The 21683-nt window shown below is 42.9% G+C and overlaps 1 protein-coding gene across 3 annotated transcripts in view; it reads left to right on the plus strand.

Annotated features, from left to right (window-relative positions):
- Positions 1–21683, plus strand: part of lin54 (lin-54 DREAM MuvB core complex component) — an 82219-nt gene that overhangs the window by 29004 nt on the left and 31532 nt on the right. For all 3 annotated transcript variants that reach the window (XR_015073252.1, XM_085964818.1, XM_085964805.1), the window contains 5 exons: positions 728–798; positions 3419–3616; positions 5582–5673; positions 6496–6567; positions 17812–17914. Coding sequence is in view for 2 of the 3 variants with exons in the window: in XM_085964818.1 (XP_085820944.1) it covers positions 728–798; positions 3419–3616; positions 5582–5673; positions 6496–6567; positions 17812–17914 (536 nt within the window). In the remaining variant the exon portion in view is untranslated. The remainder of the gene's footprint in view (positions 1–727; positions 799–3418; positions 3617–5581; positions 5674–6495; positions 6568–17811; positions 17915–21683) is intronic.

Below are 21683 nucleotides of genomic sequence, written 5' to 3' on the forward strand. Positions count from 1 at the left end.
GGCCACACCTTGAGTACTGCATTCATTTTGGTCATCAAAGCACAAGCCCTGGAAAGCATTGTAGCAAAGGTCTACAAGGCTGATTCTTGTGTCAGGTTCAGGACTGAGTTATGTGAAAGGCTAGAAATGCTCACTCTTCAGCCCTGAAAAGGAGGTAAATAATAGGAGACCTTTTTTTAGAGATATGCAAGATGCTAAATGGTTATTCCAGAGCACATGTGAAGTTAAATCATGACTAAGACAAGGAAAGTGGAAGGCAAGGTCTGAGTTCATTCCAGGGGCAGTTGGCTGCTGTGATGAAGGATCTATAAGTTTGAATGGAAAGGGGAGCATGGAGGGCTCAATGGATCCTCCCATCTGTACTTTTAAACTTAAATTTGTAAAAATATTACAAAATTATGTTTGTTCTCTTGAGCCACAATTAAAATATATTTAAAACCTAAGTACATAACCTTTTGCTGATGAAGCAGAGCAAATTTACATTAAAAAAAAAATTGTTTCTAACCCTTTGAGTGCCAGAACCTCTAGCAGTTTTCAAAGTATATTTTCCAAAGCTACAAAACTTGCTTCCACTATGAATATTACCAGTTACAGTATTATAACATGAATTATATTCAGAGCTATAGATGATTTAATTTATAGTTTATTTTTGGTGGGAGGGGTCTAAAGTTCTACAATATTTCCATCATGTCCTGTTTTGTCACACTTTTTTGATTCTCTTAAACAGCTAAAACAGTTGTACTGAATCCACAAGTTCGAATGTCTGTCCCAATTGCACCAGCACAGAGTATAAAAAATGTAAGTAATAAGTCAAATGCTATAATGTAGTTTGTCTTTACATCTATGCACATCATTCAGCCATATCGCTGATAAACTGCTGCCATTTCAATAACTGTTCACTGGTTTAATGCTCATGTATTTTTGTAAAATAGTGCTATTTTTGTTCGAACCAGCATTTATAACGTAATGCACTATATTTATAATTTGTTAACCAGACATTTGCCTCTGTCATATTCCACATCCCTACACTGACATTTTTCAGAGGACTATCTGTGCCATGTGCCTGCAGCTTGATTTCTTCACTATTTGCATTTGCTTTAGTTTTTTTTTTAAACAATTTAATTTTTACCTTGACCCTTTTTCTTTTGTGCTGTTTCTCTTCATATAAATGTCAGGGTGTCGGTCTTTTACTGTTAAATTTTGATTTGTGCAGGTGGACTTTACATTCATTAACTTCAGTGTATGATTTGTTACTTGCTCTCCACTCTTTCAATCTTTGTGCAGTGCTAGAAGAGATGGACTAGTATAGAATACAGAATTTTCTTTTGTTGCAATTTCATTAAAAAAAAAGTTACTTTTTTTTTGGATCATAAAATAATACAGCACAGAAGGAGGCCAATCGTGCCCGTGCCAGCCCTTTGAAAGAGCTATCCAATTAGTCCCACTCCCCAACTCTTTTCCCTTGGCCCTGGATATTTTTCCCCTTCAAGTATTTATCCAGTTCCCTTTTGAAAGTTGTTATTGAATTTGCTTCCAGCAACCTTTCAGGCAGTACATTCCAGATCATCAGAACTCCGTGCATAATTTATTTTTCCTCCTCTTGCCACTGGTTATTTTGCCAATTACCTTAAATCTGTCTCCTCTGGTTAACAATCCTTCTATCACTGGAACAGTTTCTCCTTATTTACTCTATCAAAACCGTTCATGATTTTAACACCTCTATTGAATCTCCCCTTAACCTTATCTGCTCTGAAGAGAACAACCCCAGTTTCTCTAGTCTCTCCACGTAACGGAAATCTTTCATCCCTGGTATCATTTTAGTAAATCTCCTCTGCGTCCGCTAAGGCCTTGACATCCTTCCTAAAGTGTGGCACCTAGAATTGGCCACAATACACTAGCTGAGGCCGAACCAATGTTTCATAAAGGTTTAGCATAACTTGCATATAAAGAATTATAAAGCCATGGATCCCATATGCCTTTTTAACAGTCTTCTTAACTTGTCCTGCCACCTTCAAAGACTTGTGTACTTACACCCCCAGGTCTCTCTGTTCCTGCACCTGCTTTAAAATTGTACTGTTTAGTTTATATTACCTCTCCTCACTCTTCCAACCAAAATGAATCACTTCACTGCGTTAAATTTCGTTTGCCGTGTGTCTGCCCATTTCACCAGTCTGTGTATGTCCTTCTGATGTCTGTTACTATCCTCCTCACTGTTTACTACATTTCTGACTTTCGTGTCATCTGCAAACTTTGAAATTATGCCCTGTATACCCAAGTCCAGGTCATTAATATACACCAAAAAGAGCAGTGGTCCTAACCCCACTTCCCTTCAGTCTGCAAAACAACTGTTCACCACTAATCTCTGCTTTCTGTCCCTTAGCCAATTTTGTGTCCACTGCCTTTTAATTCCATGGGCTTTAATTTTGCTAACAATGGGTAGCAGTTATGCTACAGCTATACAAAGCCCTGGTTAGACCACACCTGGAGTACTGTGAGCAGTTCTGGGCACCACACCGTAGGAAGTATACATTGGCCTTGGAGGGAGTGCAGTGTAGATATACCAGAATAATGCCTGGACTCCAAGGGTCAAATTATGAGAAGAAATTACACAAACTAAGGTTGTATTCCCTGCAATTTAGAAAGTTAAGTGGTGATTTGATTGAAGTTTTCAAGATATTAAGGGGAACTGATAGGGTAAATAGAGAGAAACTTTCCACTGGTTGGGGAGTCTAAGGGGACATAGCCTAAAAATTAGGCCCAGGACTTTCAGGAGTGAAGTTAGGAAACACTTCTACACGCAAAAGGTGGTAGAAGTCTGGAACTCTCTTCCGCTAACAGCAATTGATGCTAGGTCAATTGTTAATTTTAAATCTGAGATTGATAGATTTTTGTAACCAAAGGTATTAAGGGATATGGGGCAAAGGCCCACGTTAGGTCACGGATCAGCCATGATCTGATTGAATGGCGGAACAGGCTCGAGGGGCTAAATGGCCTACTTCTGTTCCTTAGTCTATTATGTGGTACTTTATCAAATGTCTTTTGAAAGTCCATATACACATCGACCTCAGTACCCACATCAATCCTCTCTGTCACTTCATTGTTGCAAGGGCCTTTAGACTGCTGCTTCCCTGCACTTTGCTGAGTGTGTACATGTTTAATTTTTTTAGCGTCTGTAAAATAATTGTATGTAATTATAACACACTGTTATTGCAAACCTCTCCTAAAATGAGAATTTCTTTGGCCCTTGCTGAAGTTTCATTTAATGCAGGCAGAGGAGTTCAAACCCTCATTAAATGAACCCTTGATTTTTAAAAATGCTTTTGAGTTTTGATTGTATACAAACCAAAGGTAACGTTCTACCTCACAGTAGTTAATACTCAAGTTTTAAAACCAAATGTTTTTGTAATTCTGGCTTTAGGTGCTTCCTAAACCCATCGGCAGCACTACACAAATAGTTACCACCAGCCAGCCCCAGCAGAGACTCATTATGCCTGCAACAGCACTGCCACAGATCCAGCCCAATTTAACGAACCTCCCACCAGGCACTGTTCTGGCACCAGCCCCTGGAACTGGCAGCATGGGATACGCAGTAGTTCCAGCTCAATACGTTACACAGGCAAGTAGAACAATTACTTGCTCGGACTTGTAGAATTGAAGTTGTTTTGAAATGTATAAGATGATTGTAACTTAATTCAATTTTTTGCCTTCTACACCCAGAAGCTGCTTTTCTACTATGTGAGACCTGTTCTAGCACTGCTGGATTGCACTGCATCAGGCAGTCTGCTGCAACCGGGAAGTAAACCTACTGGGATTTGCTATGGGGCATGCCCAGAAGACCTGGTTTAAAAATAATTCTTTCCAGGTGCAGGCCTTGGTGAACCCTGGCAAACTTATTTCCAGTTGCAGCTAGCTGTGAGCCTCATGTGCCAAGAATATGTGGTGTTAGTGTTGGTTTTGCGTGGTATAAAAGCAGCTATAGACTGTATTTGTAATTGTGATTCACTGATTCTTTTCACTGTTTCCTGCTCATGACTGTGATCAATAGAACAATGGTTTTTGCTCCCTGTTGTTAGTACAGGTTCTTGCTTTGGAAATCAATGTGAACTGCTTGTGTGCGTACTGAGCACTGGCTGCCATGCTGTGAAAATCAACACCATTCAATTAGAATGCTATCATGCCATTGATTGCACATGATGAATACAGAATTTTCATTCTTTTCTGTCGCTATACATGTCAGCCTTCGTCTTTTTTTAAAATACAAGAACATAAGGAACAAAAAAACTAAATGCTGGAAATCTGAAACAAAATAATGGAAATATACAGATCATTAGGATCTGTGAAGAAAATGTTTCAGGTAAAATGCTTCATCAATGCCATTGTAGTAAAGGATTGCACCTGCAACATTCAAGTATTTATCTAAAAATTACTGACCTTTGTTTTGAGCTTGAAGATGAGCTATCACGCCACAGCTTACAGAATTATAACTCCAATTTTTAAAAATGCTGTTCTGTATCACTTAACTCTAGTCCTGTAACTCTTCAATCATAAGTATAAATGGTTCAGTGGTAGCACTCTTGCCTTTGTCAGAAAATCGTGATTTCAAGCTTCACTCCAGAGACTTGAACACAAAATCTAAGCTGACACTCCCAGTGCAGTACTGAGGGAGCGCAGCACTATCGCAAGTGCCATCTTTCAGATCAGACGTTAAACTGAGGCCTGTCTGCCCTCTTGGGTGGATGTAAAAGATCCCACAGCACTACTTCGAAGAAGAGCAGGGGAGTCCTGGCCAATATTTACCCCTCAACCAACACCTTAAAAAAAAAAAAAAAAAATCAGATTATCTGGTCATTATCACATTGCTGTTTGTGGGACCTTGCTGTGTGCAAATTGGCTGCAGCATTTCCTACATTACTACACTTCTAAAGCATTTCATTGACTGTAAAGTGTTTTGGGACGTCTTGAGGTCACGAAAGACGCTCCATAAATGTAAGTCTTTCTTTCTTGATACACCCATTACATTGACCAGCTGAATTAGGGTTCTATTCTCCCAATATTGACGTGTATATAAGTACACTTACCCTGATTCCCAAACGCATATGTGCTTTGTCTAATGTAGTTCTAAGCCATGAAGACTAGAAGATCCCAGGTTTCACTGCTGATCTCAGCTAAGACTGCAATTGTGAAGCTACAATTAGCATTAATGCCCCGGGTTATGGAAAAGAAAGATTATTCAGGTTTCCCACCACTACCCAGTGACTGTTAGCGCAAAGTGCTTTTATGTCAGGTGAGGGCAGAATGGGGACCCTTGTGATGCTTTCTGCAGCTGAATAGTTGCTTTAATTCATACGTGAAGATACCAGATGACGCCTAACATTGCATTATACTTCAGAATAGAGGTGAAAACTGAAAGTAGTACTTTCATTTATCCTAAAGATATACTGAAATAGTTCTCCATAGATACTGTGTTTTGTTCAGATAATGCATTTATAAATAATTTTAAAACTATTATAGGTGTTAGTAAACAGACGAGGAAAGTGATAAAATATGCTGCAGGTTATTTAACTTTTTTTCTTTTCATTAGTTACAACAGACCTCCTATGTTTCAATATCCAGTAACAATGGGTTTTCTGGAACATCCAGTATTCAGACTCAAGCAAAGTTGCCCATCAATGGGTAAGTCATTAAAACATCTTAACGTTAGTATATATAATGATTGCAAAGTTCAAAATGCTACTGTTGACTTCCATGAACCTAAATTTCAGATGTCTCTTTTTCAGCTTATGGGTCAGTAACTTTCTATACAGTAAAATATCCAAGTGACGGGCAGTGGAAACTTGCCTATATTAACTGGTATTATTCTGTCCACTGGGCTTTCTGCATTTGTCTTTTTCGGGTCAAGCAATGTCCTTCGCTGTTCTTTCCTCCCTCCTGCAAGATTTTGATGATACAGAATATAAATATAATCCTACAAACGGCGTGAGAAAGTTAGGGACATGGGTTTAATTTATTGATATTTCTCCTTCCTCTGAGTTATTAACTTGAGCTGTGTTTGTGGAGTGCCTTCACATTTGTGGCCTAAAGTCAGGCCATCTGGTGGCTCACAAATTTCTGCCACTTTTCTAGCTATAATTCATGAATTTTTCACTGCTGTTCAGAAAATATCAGCTTGTTAGATGCTGAAACACTATTGCTTTAATTGTCAGTGTTGCTTTAGTGATTGAGGAAGCAGTTCCACACTTTTATAATGCTTTCAAATAGAATTTTTTAAAGAAAAAATAAGGTGGGAAGAACATTTTGAGCAAAATGTGCATTGTTTAAATTGCATGAAGAGCAATTTGCATACATACATTGATTCCAAAAATTCCATGGGTGTTGAAATTAGTTCTGCTTTGTAAACCATAATTCCTATATTAAACAATGTATTCATTAGCCAGTTAAATTAACTTTATTTTTATTTCTTCTTTCTCTCTCCACCTCTTTTTCTCTTTTATGCAGGTCATCAACTTCAGAATCAGGATCACGACCTAGGAAACCTTGTAATTGTACAAAGTCTCAGTGCCTCAAGCTGTAAGTAAGATGTTTTCAGTAGCACTGCAAAACATTGATGTCCTATTTTTTTTAAATTCATTGATGGGATGTGGGCGTCGCTGGCTAGGCCTGCATTTAGTGCCCATCCCTAATTGCCCTTGAGAAGATGGTGGTGAGCTGCCTTCTTGAACCGCTGCAGTCCATATGGTGTAGGTACACCCACAATGCTGTTAGGAAGGGAGTTCCAGGATTTTGGCCCAGCGACAGTGAAGGAACGGCGATACAGGTCCAAGTCAGGATGGTGTGTGGCTTGGAGGGGAACTTGTAGGTGGTGATGTTCCCATGCGTCTGCTGCCCTTGTCCTTCTAAGTGGTAGAGGTCGCGGGTTTGGAAGGTGCTGTTGAAGGAGCTTTGGCGAGTTGCTGCAGTGCATCTTGTAGATGGTACACACTGCAGCCACAGTGCGCCGGTGGTGGAGGGAGTGAATGTTGGAGGTGGTGGATGGAGTGCCAATCAAGCGGGCTGCTTTATCCTGAATGGTGTCGAGCTTCTTAAGTGTTGTTGGAGCTGCACTCATCCAGGCAGGTGGAGAGTATTCCATCACACTCCTGATTTGTGCCTTGTAGATGGTGGAAAGGCTTTGGGGAGTCAGGAGGTGAGACGCTCGCTGCAGAATTCCCAGCCTCTGGCCTGCTCTTGTAGCCACAGTATTTATATGGCTGGTCCAGTTCAGTTTCTGATCAATGGTAACCCCCAGGATGTTGATAGTGGGGGATTCAGCGATGGTAATGCCATTGAATGTCAAGGGGAGATGGTTAGAGTCTCGCTTGTTGGAGATGGTCATTGCCTGGCACTTGTGTGGTGCGAATGTTACTTGCCACTTGTCAGCCCAAGTCTGAATGTTGTCCAGGTTTGTGAAGTGTTTACTGACTCCTCTTCTCTCTTTCCCCTCCCCGCCCCCCCTCCCCCCGCCTCCCCCCCGAGTACTGAAAAATATTTTGTAAATTTGAAAAAGCACTATCTTTTAATGAGTATCCATGATGTGGAGATGCTGGTGTTGGACTGGGGTGGACAAATGTAAGAAGTCACACAACACCAGGTTATAGTCCAACAGCTTTATTTGAAATCACAAGCTTTCGGAGCGCTGCTCCTTCGTCAGGTGAAGTGGAGAGATGCATATAGGCACAGCTTATATAGTACTGCCAGATGATTACAGGTAATCTTTCTAACTGCCCTTTATCACACCTCGGCAGAGAGATAATCACAGCAATCAAAGGTGTGAATGGTGTCCAAACAGGTCAGTCAGGAAAACATTACATCAAAGAGTCATCCTGACTCGAATCGTCGTTGGTTTGTTCTCTCTACACAGATGCGGCCGGACCTGCTGTGATTTCCAGCAAAAAAATAGTTTTTTGTTTTTCATACAGACCCTAGCACCTGCAACATTTGACCCCACATCATTGTTCTTTGATGTAATGTTTTCCTGACTGACCTGTTTGGACACCATTCACACCTTTGATTGCTGTGATTATCTCTCTGCCGAGTTGTGATAAAGGGCAGTTAGAAAGATTACCTGTAATCATCTGGCAGTATTCTCTGACTATATAAGCTGTGCCTATATGCATCTCTCCACTTCACCTGATGAAGGAGCAGCACTCCGAAAGCTTGTGATTTCAAATAAAGCTGTTGGACTATAACCTGGTGTTGTGTGACTTCTTACATTTTAATGAGTATGTTGGTGGACTGGGTGAGGTGCTAGTGTATCACCTCTGGGACCTGGTTTCACACCCAGTCCAGACTGATGGGAGAGTGTCTCCTCTCACTTCTGTCTGCAATGGTCCAATGTGAAATGAGTTGGCACTTTCAATACAGTTCCTAATGAGCATAGACCGACAATACAGAACTAAATGGCACACTTTCTTTCTTAATGCATATACAGTACTACATTGATCAGCTGGATTAGGGTCCCATTCTCCCAATTATTGAAGTGTATCAGGGGATTTAAGGACATGGTTAATAGTGGAGAAAAGGAGCTGGGGGAGTCACAGGATGGTAGAAGTGGATAAAATGTCAACTGTTGCAATAGGAGTTTTCTTCTGATGTTTCAGCTCTGGTATAAGACTAGAGTGCAGGGCGCTTTGCTATGCTTCATGATGGCACTGGTTGCCTGAAATGGTTAGTATCCCACTGTCCAGTACTAAGCTTCTTCACCATTAGAATAAAATTCACGAATTGTTACTCTTTTAAAAAATAAAACACACACACACACACCTTTCTGGTCTTGCTGCTCTTGAGCTGACCACAAGGGCTGGTCTTCAGAGAAGAACCCTGTGGCAGCTTTCACAATGATTCCTCACTCATTTTCTTCCCCTATCCTTAATAGGGACATGTTTCAACTACATCAAACAAAAACAACTTGCATTTATATAATGGCCCTGAATTTGCGGTTGGAGGTGTACCTCCGGAGTACGCCTCCGACCTGCGAAACATCTATGAACCTACCTCCTGGCTCCAAAGCTACGGAGAGTTTGGGTCCTGGGCCTCCATGTGTAAGCCTGCGTAAAGGCCCACAGATCCCAGGGACGTAGGTGGTTTGGAAACATCCCTGGGATCACGTGGGCCAGGTCCTCCAATGAGAAAGGAGGATTCCATTTCCAAATGGAATCCCCTACAAACCCTAATGGAATCCCCAAATAATTAAACAATTTAGACAACTCTAATAAATATAAATGTTCTGATTTTCAAATGTAATTAAAAGTCCCTTCATTACAGCAAATACAATAAAAATGTAATTTTTTGAAAAATAATGTTAAACATTTTAATCTGGGCCAATATTTGCATAAACTAATTTTAAGTGTTTGTGCATTTTTTTATTTTTTATTTAAGATTTATAACAACCCTTACGCTGGTGAAAGCAGGCCCTACGCCTGCTTTTACCAGCCGTAAGAGTTTCGTGGGCAGTAGTTGGGCAAATAGCGAAAGCCAGCGAAGTGATTTTCTAGTCGGTTCGGATGATCCGTCAAGGCATACCTTAACAGATCGCAAGTTCCGGATTTTACATAGAATCATACAAAGTTACAGCACGGAAGGAGGCCATTTCGGCCCATCATGTCTGCGCCGGCCAACAAAGAGCTATTCAGCCTAATTCCACTTCCCAGCTCTTGGTCCATAGCCCTGCAGGTTACAGCATCCCAAGTGCACATCCAAGTACTTTTTAAAATGTGGTTAGGGTTCCTGCCTCTACCACCCTTTCAGGCTGTGAGTTCCAGACCCCCACAACCCTCTGGGTGAAGAAATTTCCCCTCAAATCCCCTCTAAACCTTCCACCAATTACTTTAAATCTGTGCCCCCTGGTTTTTGACCCCTCTGCTAAGGGAAATAGGTCCTTCCTATCCACTTTATCTATGCCCCTCATAATTTTATACACCTCTAAGGTCTCCCCTCAGCATCCTCTGTTCCAAGGAAAACAGACCCAGGCTATCCAGTCTTTCCTCATAGCTAAGATTCTCTACTCCCGGCAACATCCTTGTAAATCTCCTATGTACCCTCTCTAGTGCAATCACATCTTTCCTGTAATGTGCTGACCAGAACTGCACGCAGTATTCTAGCTGAGGCCTAACTAGTGTTTTATACAGTTGAAGCATAACCCTCCTGCATGCGCAGTGCATGCAGAAACACGGAACTTGCGGGGCCTTCAGAAGGCTTATGACGGCGTCGCTGAGCGTATGCCATCGAGGACGCCATAAATTCTGGCCCATTGGGCTGGATTTTCTCAATGGGGACGTGCTGGAGGCGGGACTTCTGGTTTCAGGGTTTCAGTCCTGTCCCCAGCAACGTCTGACCAACCCACGCTATTTTCCCTTGATTGACCTTGTTACCGGCCAATTAAGGGAAAGCTGGTGACAGATGATGTCCGCGTATGACGCTTCATCTGTCGAAAATTCTTTGCCAGATGAACTGTCAGCGTTTGACAGCTTTGAGAAGCTGTCAAACACTGACAATCTCTGCTAAGGTGAGCCGTTGCACACATGCTCAACAAGATCTCTCTTCTCAGCAGAAAGCAGATGGCTGCTGCATCTGAGAATGCAGCAGCCATTCTGTCATCTCTGCCGTTGAGATGAGGCATCTCCGGATCCTCAAAGGTTGAAGCCTGCAGAAAGAAGCAAAGGTAAGGAAACTTTTTCCAGCACTTTACACTCACCTTTTATACTTAACCTGTCCACACTTGCACCCACCACTTACCTCTACAGCTGACATTTCGACCCCTCTCACCCCCGCAGACCCACTGCTCGCCTCGCTGACCCTGGCGAGGTTCGCAGCCGTCAGGAAGCCCACACTTGCAGGTGTAAAATGGGGAAAAGCCTCAAAACTGCCTGTTAACAGGCAGTTAATTGGCTCTAACCCCCTTCCTGCCTCAAGGAGACAGATCCCTGCGCGACTCGGGGACCCGCCTCCCGGGAAGATGGCACGAAGGCGGATTGGGAGCAGTGTCGGTATCCGCTCCCAGTTTCTGCCGTTTTCCCGGCAGTCCCGCCTCCATACCCGCCTCCCCAGGGCTGGGAAAATTCCCCCCATTGTCTTTTGTGTAGAAAAATGGCCCATGGTGCTTCACAAATGAACAATCGGACAAAAAAAAAAATGCAGATTCAAATTTAAAAAAAATTAATTCTCGGGATGTGGACAACGCTGACAAAGGCAGCATTTATTGCCCATCCCCAGTTGCCCTTGAGAAGGTGGGCAGCCTCCTTGACCTGTTGAACTCCATGTGGTGATGGTGCTCCCGCAATACTGTTAGATAGGGAGTTCCAGGATTTTGACCTAGTGGTGAAGGAACAGCAATATTAGTCAAAGTCAGAATGGTGCAACTTGGAGGTGATGGTGTTCCCATGTACTCACTACCCTTGTCCTTCTAGGTAGTGGAGGTTGTAGGTTTTGGAGATGCTGCCGAAGAAGCCTTGGCAAGTTTTTTTTTGTTTCAAAAATATACTTTATTCATAAAAATTTGTCAAAATACATTACAATACAGGCCACATCACATTTCTTGTAGTACAATACAAATTAACTGTGGTACATGACACTCATTTTACAGAGACAAATTGCAATATATTTTCATTGCACATTTTATAAGTCATACAGCCCGAGGGTTCAAGATACATTTCAATACTTGTCAAAATACATTACAATACAATCCATATTGCATGTAGCATAATGCAGATGAATGCAGTACATGGTACTCTATTTACACAAACAGATTACAAGTACATTTTCATTAAGCCATTTCTGCATCATACGGCCCGAGGTTTTTTTTTATACTGGTTCCAGCCCCTCGGTGTACTGTGACGGGAGGGCCTTAAACTGTGGCCCTTCCCCATCGTGCCTCTGCGGCAGCGGCGCCAACCTTTAGTGCGTCCCTCAGCACGTAATCCTGGACCTTGGAATGTGCCAGTCTGCAACACTCGGTCGTGGACAACTCCTTACTCTGGAAGACCAGCAAGTTTTGGGCAGACCAAAGGGCGTCTTTCACCGAGTTGATGGCCTTCCAGCAGCAGTTGATGTTTGTCTCGGTGTGCGTCCCTGGGAACAGTCCGTAGAGCGCAGATTCCTGTGTTATGGAGCTGCTCAGGATGAACCTCGACAAAGACCACTGCATCTCTTTCCAAACCTTCTTTGCAAAGGCACATTCCAGAAGGAGTTGGATGACTGTCTCGTCCCCCCTGCAGCCGCCTTGAGGGCAGCGTGCGGTGGAGCTGAGACGTCGGGAGTGCATGAAGGATCTGATGGGGAGGGCCCTTCTCACCACCAGCCAAGCTACGTCTTGGTGCTTGTTTGAAAGTTCTGGCGATGAAGCATTCTGCCAAATGACTTCGACAGTCTGCTCGGGGAACCATCGACAGGATCCACCATCTCCTTTTTCCATAGGGCCTCGAGGACATTACGTGCTGACCACTGCTTTATGGCCTTGTGGTCAAAGGTGTTTCCCTTAAACTTTTCCACGAAGGACAGGTGGTCCGGCACGGTCCAGCTGGATGAAGCATTCCGCGCCAGCGTGGCCAGACCCATCCTTCGCAGCACCGGGGACAGATCTAACCTCAGCACCTAGTGACACTTGGTGTTTGCGTACCGAGGGTCTATGCACAGCTTGATGCAGCCGCACACAAAGGTGGCCCTCGGGATGAGGGCGACGTTGGGTACGTTCTTTCCCCCTTTAGCTGGAGATTTGTACATCGTGTCCCTCCGAAAACGGTCCATTTTTGATCTCCAGATAAAGTGGAAGATGGCTTGGGTGACTGCGGCGGCACTGGAGTGGGGTATGGGCCAGACCTGCGCCATGTACAGCAACACAGAGAGCACCTCGCACCTGATGATCAGGTTCTTGCCCGCAATCGATCGGGTGCGCTGCTCCCATATTTCCAGTTTCTGCTTGACCATGTCAGTACGCTCCTCTCAGTTTTTGGTGCACACCCCAGCCGCACCGAAGCATATTCCCAGCACCTTCAGGTAATCTGACCTGACGGTGAAGGGGACAAAGGATCAGTCGGCCCAGTTCCCAAAGAAGTAGTCTTGGCAAGTTGCTGTGGTACATCTTGTAGATAGTTTTTTTTTTACTAGTGGTGGGGCTGCGGATGGTAGAGAGATGCAAGAGTAAACAGGAAGTAATCATAGAGAGCCTCATCGGTGATTGAGACCTCCTGAAGTGGAGAGGCTGAGCGAGCTGGCAAGGTTGAGGAGATGATCGTGTTTACATGAAGGGTGAAATTCAGTTAAGATCGAGCAGCAAAGTCTGAGGAGTCCAGTGTTGAGGCACAGGTTGAAATCAACAGGGGTGAGGAGTTTCATGGTGTAAAGGCAAAGGAAGGAGATATTGGTGGGGAAGTCAGCACAGGACTAGGTAGAGTTTTACACAATTTTAAGGGAGGTGGGATCAATGAAAGAGAGTGAGCTTGAAGGAGGTGAAGACCACTGTTCCCTCTAAGGCGCGTGGCCGCGCACACGTCCCAGAGCTAGCACGCACTTCAATTGAAATGTGTGCAGAGAACTGGACAGCTGGAGCGGGGGAGGGGCTCAGTACACTGGCCTGGAATGCAGAGTCGTTTGCGAGTCTTACGACCTCAGCGCCAATCCCAATTGGAAAGTAACAAAAGAGTTGGGGCAGCAGCCACATGATGAGGGAGTGGGTGCGGGGTTGGTTGTGTCGGCCTCTGGAAAGCTGCAGGCAGAAGCTGTCGAGGAGCCGTGCTCAGCTGGTTGCCATGGTGATGAGGGTAGCGTCTCCCTCCTTCTCCTTTGGCGCCATGGTTCCAGGGTCCTGTTATACACAAACTCCATGGGGCCAGCTCAGTGCAGGCTGTCACCGCTATGGGGTTCGACAAAGCTTTAAAAATCGGCGGGAGAGATCGGTAGATAACCACGTGTACCTCATCTTATTAAATCTGTTACAGCTGAGTGATTCACCGAGTTTTACCTGCATCAGGTAAGAAGGGACTTTGTTGCTGTCAGATGGCAGTGTCATGTTTTAGCCGAGGAAATGAGAAACTAGTTTGTGCGAAGTTTGAGCTGTACGTGAATCCACTTGTTAAAATAAAATGACCCTACTGCAGATGGGTTTGTAAGATTAGGCTTTGAATCATTAGGTGAAGCAAGGAAGCATTTTAGCAGAAGGAAGAAGAGTGATTAATACAAGTTTAACTTACTTTTATTTGCTACTTTTTAATAAATCCAATGTTGCACCAGGGGTGGATTTATGGTTTTAGTTTTGTTGCTGTTGGAAGTTAATAAAAACCTTAACATAAAAAGTGGAGGAAATTGGAGCTTACTTTTCAAAATCAGAATTCTGGCGTCCGGTTTATTTTTAGAAATGTTGAGGCACCTCACTTTCTACAGGCCAACTCATTTAGCACATCTGTCTGCTGAAGAATTCAAGCTGCCTGTGGGCAACAAAGGTTGCCTTTGTCAGAAACAAAAATAGGAGTTTTTTTTTTTTACATTTGGAAAATTGTTTAAAGCCGGAATAAATATGGGAAAATTATAATTTTACTGTAGATAAAGTTGCAGATTGGGCATGTAAATGACAAATGAATTTCCATATAGATAAGTGTGAGGTGGTGCATTTTGGTTGGAGGAATAAGGAGGCGACCTACTCCTTGGAAAAATAAGAGACTAAATGGAGTAGAGGTGCAAAGGGATCTGGGGGTATAGATTCACAAATCATTAAAAGTAGCAACGCAGGTTAAAAAAGCCATAAAAGTGCAAACAAAGCACTGGGGTTCATTTCTAGAGGAATAGAATTCAAAAGCAGAGCGGTTATGTTAATCTTGTATAGAACCTTGTCTGATTGTCTCATGATTTGAAACGGTGGGATGGCAATATGGCATTACTGTATAACAACAGAAAACGCTGGAAAAACTCAGCAGGTCAGGCAACATCCGTGGAGAGAAATTTGAGTTGACGTTTCGGGTCGAACCCTTCTTCAAAACTGGAAAGAAAAGAAAATAGATCGAAGGCAGGGCTGCGATCGGACAAAAGAAGTGAAAGAAACAAAAGAAGTAAAAGAGCTAGACCCCATACAGCCCTTCCCCTTCGCCTGGCACCTTCCCGTGCAAGCGGAGGAGATGTAACACCTGCCCCTATACCTCCCCCCTTCCCACTGTCCAGGGCCCCAAACACCCCTTCCAGGTGAAACAGCGATTTACTTGTACTTCTCGCAATCTAGTATACTGTATTCGCTGCTCACGATGCGGTCTCCTCTACATTGGGGAGACCAAACGCAGATTGGGTGACCGCTTTGCGAAACACCTCCGTTCAGTCCGTAAGGGTGACCCCGAGCTTCCGGTCGCCTGTCATTTTAATTCACCGCTCCATTCCCACTCGGACCTCACCGTCCTTGGCCTCTTGTATTGTTCCACGGAAGCTCAACGTAAACTTGAGGAACAGCACCTCATCTTCCGATTTAGGCACTCTGCAGCCTTCCGGACTCAATATCGAGTTCAACAATTTCAGATCATAACCTCGGCCCCTATTACATATTTTTTCTTGTAATTTTTCCACTCCTTTCCCACCCCCCCACCCCCCTTTCCTTTTGTTTCCTCTCTCACACCTGGCAGCTATCTCTTGCCCTGCCAGTACACTTTACATCTAATCTCAGCCTATTACAATCTCGTCTAGCTCTTTGACTTCTTTTGTTTCTTTCACTTCTTTTGTCCGATCGCAGCCCTGCCTTCGATCTATTTTCTTTTCTTTCCAGTTTTGAAGAAGGGTTCGACACGAAACGTCAACTCAAATTTCTCTCCACGGATGTTGCCTGACCTGCTAAGTTTTTCCAGCATTTTCTGTTGTTATTTCGGATTTCCAACATCTGCAGTATTTTGCTATCGTGGCATTACTGTATATATGCTTTTAAGTGGTTGCTGTTGCTGTCGTTGTTGGTGTAAAAGTTATTGTTGTAAAATTTGCCCACAGACGAAAAGGTCGCGTTCAAAGGAGTTCGTGGCCCACTCAGTACAAAAAAAGAATTAGAGGGAACATTGGTGAAGACGCCAAAGTATTAAGGAATGCAGCTGAGGTGGGACTTGGCAATAAGAGCTATGCCACCACCATGGCTGTTTGGGCAGGGCAGGTGGTGATGTGTAGTCAGATGGGCATGCGTCACCACATGTACGCAAGGTTTCTGTCAATGCCAAGATGGTGATAGATTCATCTGTCATTAGGTTATGGATAACTGGAGCCTTCTTCCATATTGCCTTTGAGAATGTTCACTCCCTCGAGAACAAGATGAAGATTTATTATCTGCCAGCAGGATCAGGAGACAGTCAATGGGAGAGGCAAGATGGGGATAAGGTTAGAGAGGTTAGCCCTTTGAGATGGTTGCTGAAAGAGTGAGACAGTTGGAGTTGCTGCCCTGATAGAGCCATTGACTGGTGCCACAATAGACAGAAAATACCGAGGGCGAGGCAGAGGGACTTTAGTTTGGGAAGCTGGTAGAAAAGAAGGTATTATAAGGAATTGATGAGTGGGGGAAGTTTTTAGGGAGGCAATGTGCTGGAGAAGGGGGAGATGAATGATTAGAACGGTCATGCAAATAGTGGCATGGCTGCATGAGCTGATGAGGACAAAGCTGAGCAGGGCCTGAAGATGACTAAAAGAGAAAAGTTGGTGTGGGACGCTCCAGTCTGGAAAAAAAAAGTTAAGTAAAATAATTTAGACACCACATTTCACCCATTAGGCCACCTTGTAGTTCCTTGGCTGTCCTGTATTCTGTCTATTCTAGACATAAAGTTATATAACAGCTCAGCTACTTATTGATGATTATAAAAATAAGATTCAACTGCTAGATTTGTCTTGATTTCCAGCGCCCCCCCCCCCAAAATTCTAAGCATCCTTTACAAATCTGTTTCATGCAGCAGGTTATGATGCATGGCACCCTAAGCATAAAGTATGTTTATCAAAAACATCTGGTTAATGAATGTTTAAAAATAAATTTTAGCGAATTTCAGGAATAAGGGATTTCAAATTAACCAATTTAAAGATGGGGGAAAATGAGGTTGATCATCATGTCACTCAACTGCTGACATTTCTTATGCAACATTTTGACGTTATACACTTGATGCAAGTTGTTGCAGAACATTTGACTATGCTAAACTAATTGTTGTGCTTTACCTTTTTTGTGTTCTATTTGTTTCTTGATTCATTATTAATTTTATTCTCATGTTGAAACTGGAGGAGTTGACCCACTCTGCTTTCAGCTAGGCATAGCACCTCCCCAGGGCCACATACCCACAAGTCATGGAGAGCCCAATTGGCAGCCTCCATTGGTGCCCAAGCACACCCACCCCCCCCCCCCCCCCACCCAGCCGATCCACAGGTAAGCGATGAGTGCAAATAGTGAAATGCTCTTGCCATCTGAAAATCATGCAGGCAACATCAGAGCTCATGTTCATAGCTGATCTGCCGATCAGTTGCACTCAATACAGGCAGCTCAGTAGCACGTGACAGACACACAGTGCCTCATTCTCCTAGACAAGCTTAAAAACTCAATAAAGCTATTAAGACTAAAATGGGTGACAACCCCCCATTTATGCAACTCTGATTTATTTCTATTGCAGTGTCTTTATAAAATTTAAGCAGAATTTGTGTAATATCCTTGCTCAAGCTGCCAGGAATGCTACACAATCTGATAGTGAGATTAACTCATCATCATTTGTTTTTATTAATATATTTGTGGACATTTTATATTAATGAAAATCATTAATCTTAATTAACGTAAAACTTCAACTTTTATTTATTTAGATACTGTGATTGCTTTGCAAATGGAGAATTTTGCAATAACTGCAATTGTACCAACTGCTTCAACAATCTGGAACATGAAGCTGAGCGGCTAAAAGCAATAAAGGTGAGATTCTTTAGTGTACCTCTTGAATGTAAAGATGCAATGGTAAAGGTCTAATTTATGTGGCAATTGATCTTGGGATTCTTTCTGCCCAGGATGCCCACTAACCTCACCAACCTACTTCCATCCCGTTCACCTCACCAAACACCACTACCCATTTTAGATTCTGTTAGTGGATCAACAATCTCCGCTGCTCTCTCTATTTCTCTCGAGCGAGCCCAGCTGAAAATGCATATGTGGTCGACAGATAGGGATAGGATTAGACTCTGTTGTGATGTCCCAGTAGCTGAATAGCTAAAGTTCACACGTGAAGATTGATCACTTGGGCAAGGTATCCGAGGGTTCATGGAACCCTTTTATTTGTACCCCATCAAGGAGTCAGTACCTTCAGAAAAGGAGGACGGATTAGAAAGTTAACAACAGGAAAAAAAATAGCAAAAAGCGCCATTGACATAAATTTATTTTTCTTGGCTGTTGAGGCAGATGTGATTTTTGGGGTTAAACGTGGACTTGGATATCATGACCCAGCATTGCTAATTATGTTTGTGGCCAAAAGACATGGAGGGGGAGAAATTCATTATAGCCCCGTTTGGGGCGCTAACTTTTTTAAAAGTTGAAGAAATTAGCGGCAGATGCTGATGCCGTTTAACTTTAAAGAAATTTGGTTTTGCGCTCCAGGAAGGAGCCACTTAGTCTTACAATAGTAGTAGGAAAATTATGAGACCCCAAAATTAGAGATAAAATAACTGAATACTTAGAAGGACATGAACTTTTCAAATACTCAACATGCATTTGTGTAAGATAGGTCATGTTCAAGTAATCTGAAATAACTTTTTTTTGCCGATAATGATCGAAAGCTTAAATGGGGGGAATTCAATAGATGTAGTTTATATGGACCACAAGAACACATTTGATAATATGCATCATAGAAATTGGTTGAGAAGATCGTGGTCCATGGTATAAAAGGTAAAGTGGCAGCATGGGTAGAGGGGTGGCTAAAAGGCAGACAGCAAACAATTACAATTAATGAGATGTCTCCTAGACTGGCAGATAGTGGCTAGTGGGGTGCCCGCGGATGGGTGTTTGTAAAGAAGGATAATTTTTTTTTACATAAGTAGTAAATTTCAGGCTATAGCTGGAATACTGTGTGTAATTTTGGGTTCCTCATCCAGAAAGTGATAATAGCCCAGGAGGAAGTGTAATGTAGGTTTACCAGAATAATGGGTCTTGGTTATGATGGAAGACAACAGCAACTGCGGCTATATTCTATTTGAGAAGAATTAGGGGATTTGACAGAGGCATTAAAAAATGACATGGAATAGGCAAGATAGAGAAACATGGTTAGATTACTTTCATTGGTCTGCAAAACAAAGACAAGCGAGCAAGGTAAAAGATGGAAAAATAGAGGAATGAGTGTACAGGAAACTTTGTGATATCCGGCACCGACGGGACCGAGCTGTTGCCGTCCCATCAAAACTGCCGGACAAACCAGCGCTAATGTTAAAACATACGGAAGCTTTTGAGCTCCGTATCTAGCAACAAACCCAACAGCTTCTAAACAGTCGGCCGTAGCTTGCAAGCGTCTCTGTAGCTAAGCAACAGCTTTAGCTAGACCTTGCAGAGCCTGACTAGTGGGGAAAAAAGCAACGAAAAGAAAAAAAACTTACCAAACCGACTCCTGAATTTTGCTGGTGGCTCGAGCATTCCGGACAGTTAACCTCCGGATAAACCAAAGTTTCCTGTACAAGTTTTTGGAACATGGAATAAATCGCCATAAGTGGTGATCGATGCCAGATCAATTACAGCATTCAAAAGGTGCTGAAAGAAAAAATAAAAGTATGGGGAAGATAGTGGAAAGGAGTGTACAAAAATCACCTCCCAAGAGGGGTCTAAATACAGTCCCGCCTCAACCCGTCTCCCCAAGGCTGGCACAATCCAGCCCAAAGCTTGGAAATGTAGTAAACAGTGAGAAGGATGGTAGCAGACTTCAGGCAGGCATAGTCAGACTGGTGAAATGGGCAGACACATGGCAGATTAAATTTTATACTGAGACGTGTGAAGTGATTAATTTTGGAAGGAAAAATGAGGCAATAGAAACTAAACAGTATAATTTCAAAGGGGGTGCAGGAACAGAGAGATCTGGGGATTCACATACACAAATCTTTGAAGGTGCAGGACACGTTGCTATGGCTTTTAAAGCATACAGGATCTGTGGTTTTATAAATAGAGGAATAAGTACAAAAGCAAAGAAGTTATCATCAACAACAACAACTTGCATTTATATAGCACCTTTAACGTAGTAAAACGTCCCAAGGCACTTCACAGGAGCGTTATCAAACAAGATTTATAAATCACTGGTTAGGCCTCAGCTAGAGTACTGTGTCCAATTCTGGGCACCACACTTTATGAAAGATGTCAAGGCCTTGGAGAAGGTACAGAGGAAATTTACCAGAATGTTACCAGGGATGAAGGACTTCAGTTATGTGGAGAGACTAGATAAACTGGGATTGTTCTCCTTGGAGCAGAGAATGTTAAGGAGAGATTTAATCGAGGTATTCAAAATGATGAGGGGTTTTGATAAAGTAGATAGGGAAAAATTGATTCCACTGGCGGGAGGGTCATAAGCAGAGGGCACAGATTTAAAATAATTGGCAAAAACTCCAGGGGGAAATGAGACGATTTTTTACGCAGCAAGTTGTTATGTTCTGGAATGTACAGCCTGAAAGGGTGGTGGACACAAATTTAATCGTAACTTTCAAAAGGGAATTCGAGATATACTTGAAAAGGAGAAATTTGCAGGGCTACAGGGAAACAGCAGGGAGTGGGACTAACTGGATAGCTCTTTCAAAGAGCCGGCAAAGACAGTGGTCCGAATGGCCTCTTTCTGTGCCCTATCAGTAGATGGTGAGACCTCCAACATGTCATCATTCAAGGATTTGCCAGAAGGCCAAACCAACTACCCCCTCTCCCGAGTGTATGTTCTCAGCAGACACTTCATGGTGGACTCGCATGAATAGAATTGTCTCCACTGTAATAGGGTAGATGGCTCATTAACATATCATCACCCCCCCCCCCCCCCGCAAACCTTCATTTCAGTGCTGCAGCTTGTAGTTTTTTAAAAAATCTTGTGAATTCATATTGTTAAAACCTTAACCGTAACTCATTCCTAAATCCTCTCCATGAAGAATAAAAGTCAAAATCTCAAAACGTGACAGCAACTTCCAGGTTTAATGTGCAGTATGCTATAGAACCCAGAGTATTGTTCAGGTTCGTAACTGCATATTGGATGGTTTTAAAGTAGGACATTTCAAAATGTCCCCATTGCAGTGGTGGGTGATGGCCACCATTGCCCATTACTAAATTCTTGGTGATAAAACAGAGTATCTGTGTGAGCCTAGACAGTGGGTTGGCTATTCGGCTGGCCAAGCCTGGTCCTCTTTCCCAAGATCTACAAATGTATCCTTTCTATTACTAGTTACTGGATTGTGACTTCAAGTGGAATCCCTGTCTGATTTTCCTTTTTCTCCTCTTCCTCTGCCCTCTCTTTCACCCCCCCCTCCCCCCAAGCAAGGTAATTGCAGCACTCTTAATGCTGGCAAAGCAGATTAGCTAATGCAACATAAAACAATGATCAAATTATACGCTTTGCTGATCTGTGCAACTCTGTACGACAGTGCAATTATCTTGTTTCTATATACAAATATTTTGTGATAGACAATTCTCTTTATGTAATCCAGTAGCCATCTTATATGTAAATAAAAAAGGGAAGAGA

Source organism: Somniosus microcephalus, chromosome 2, assembly GCF_052327205.1.
Source record: "Somniosus microcephalus isolate GS21.2 chromosome 2, FLI_Smic_1.0, whole genome shotgun sequence".
NCBI classification, from domain to species: Eukaryota; Metazoa; Chordata; class Chondrichthyes; order Squaliformes; family Somniosidae; genus Somniosus; species Somniosus microcephalus.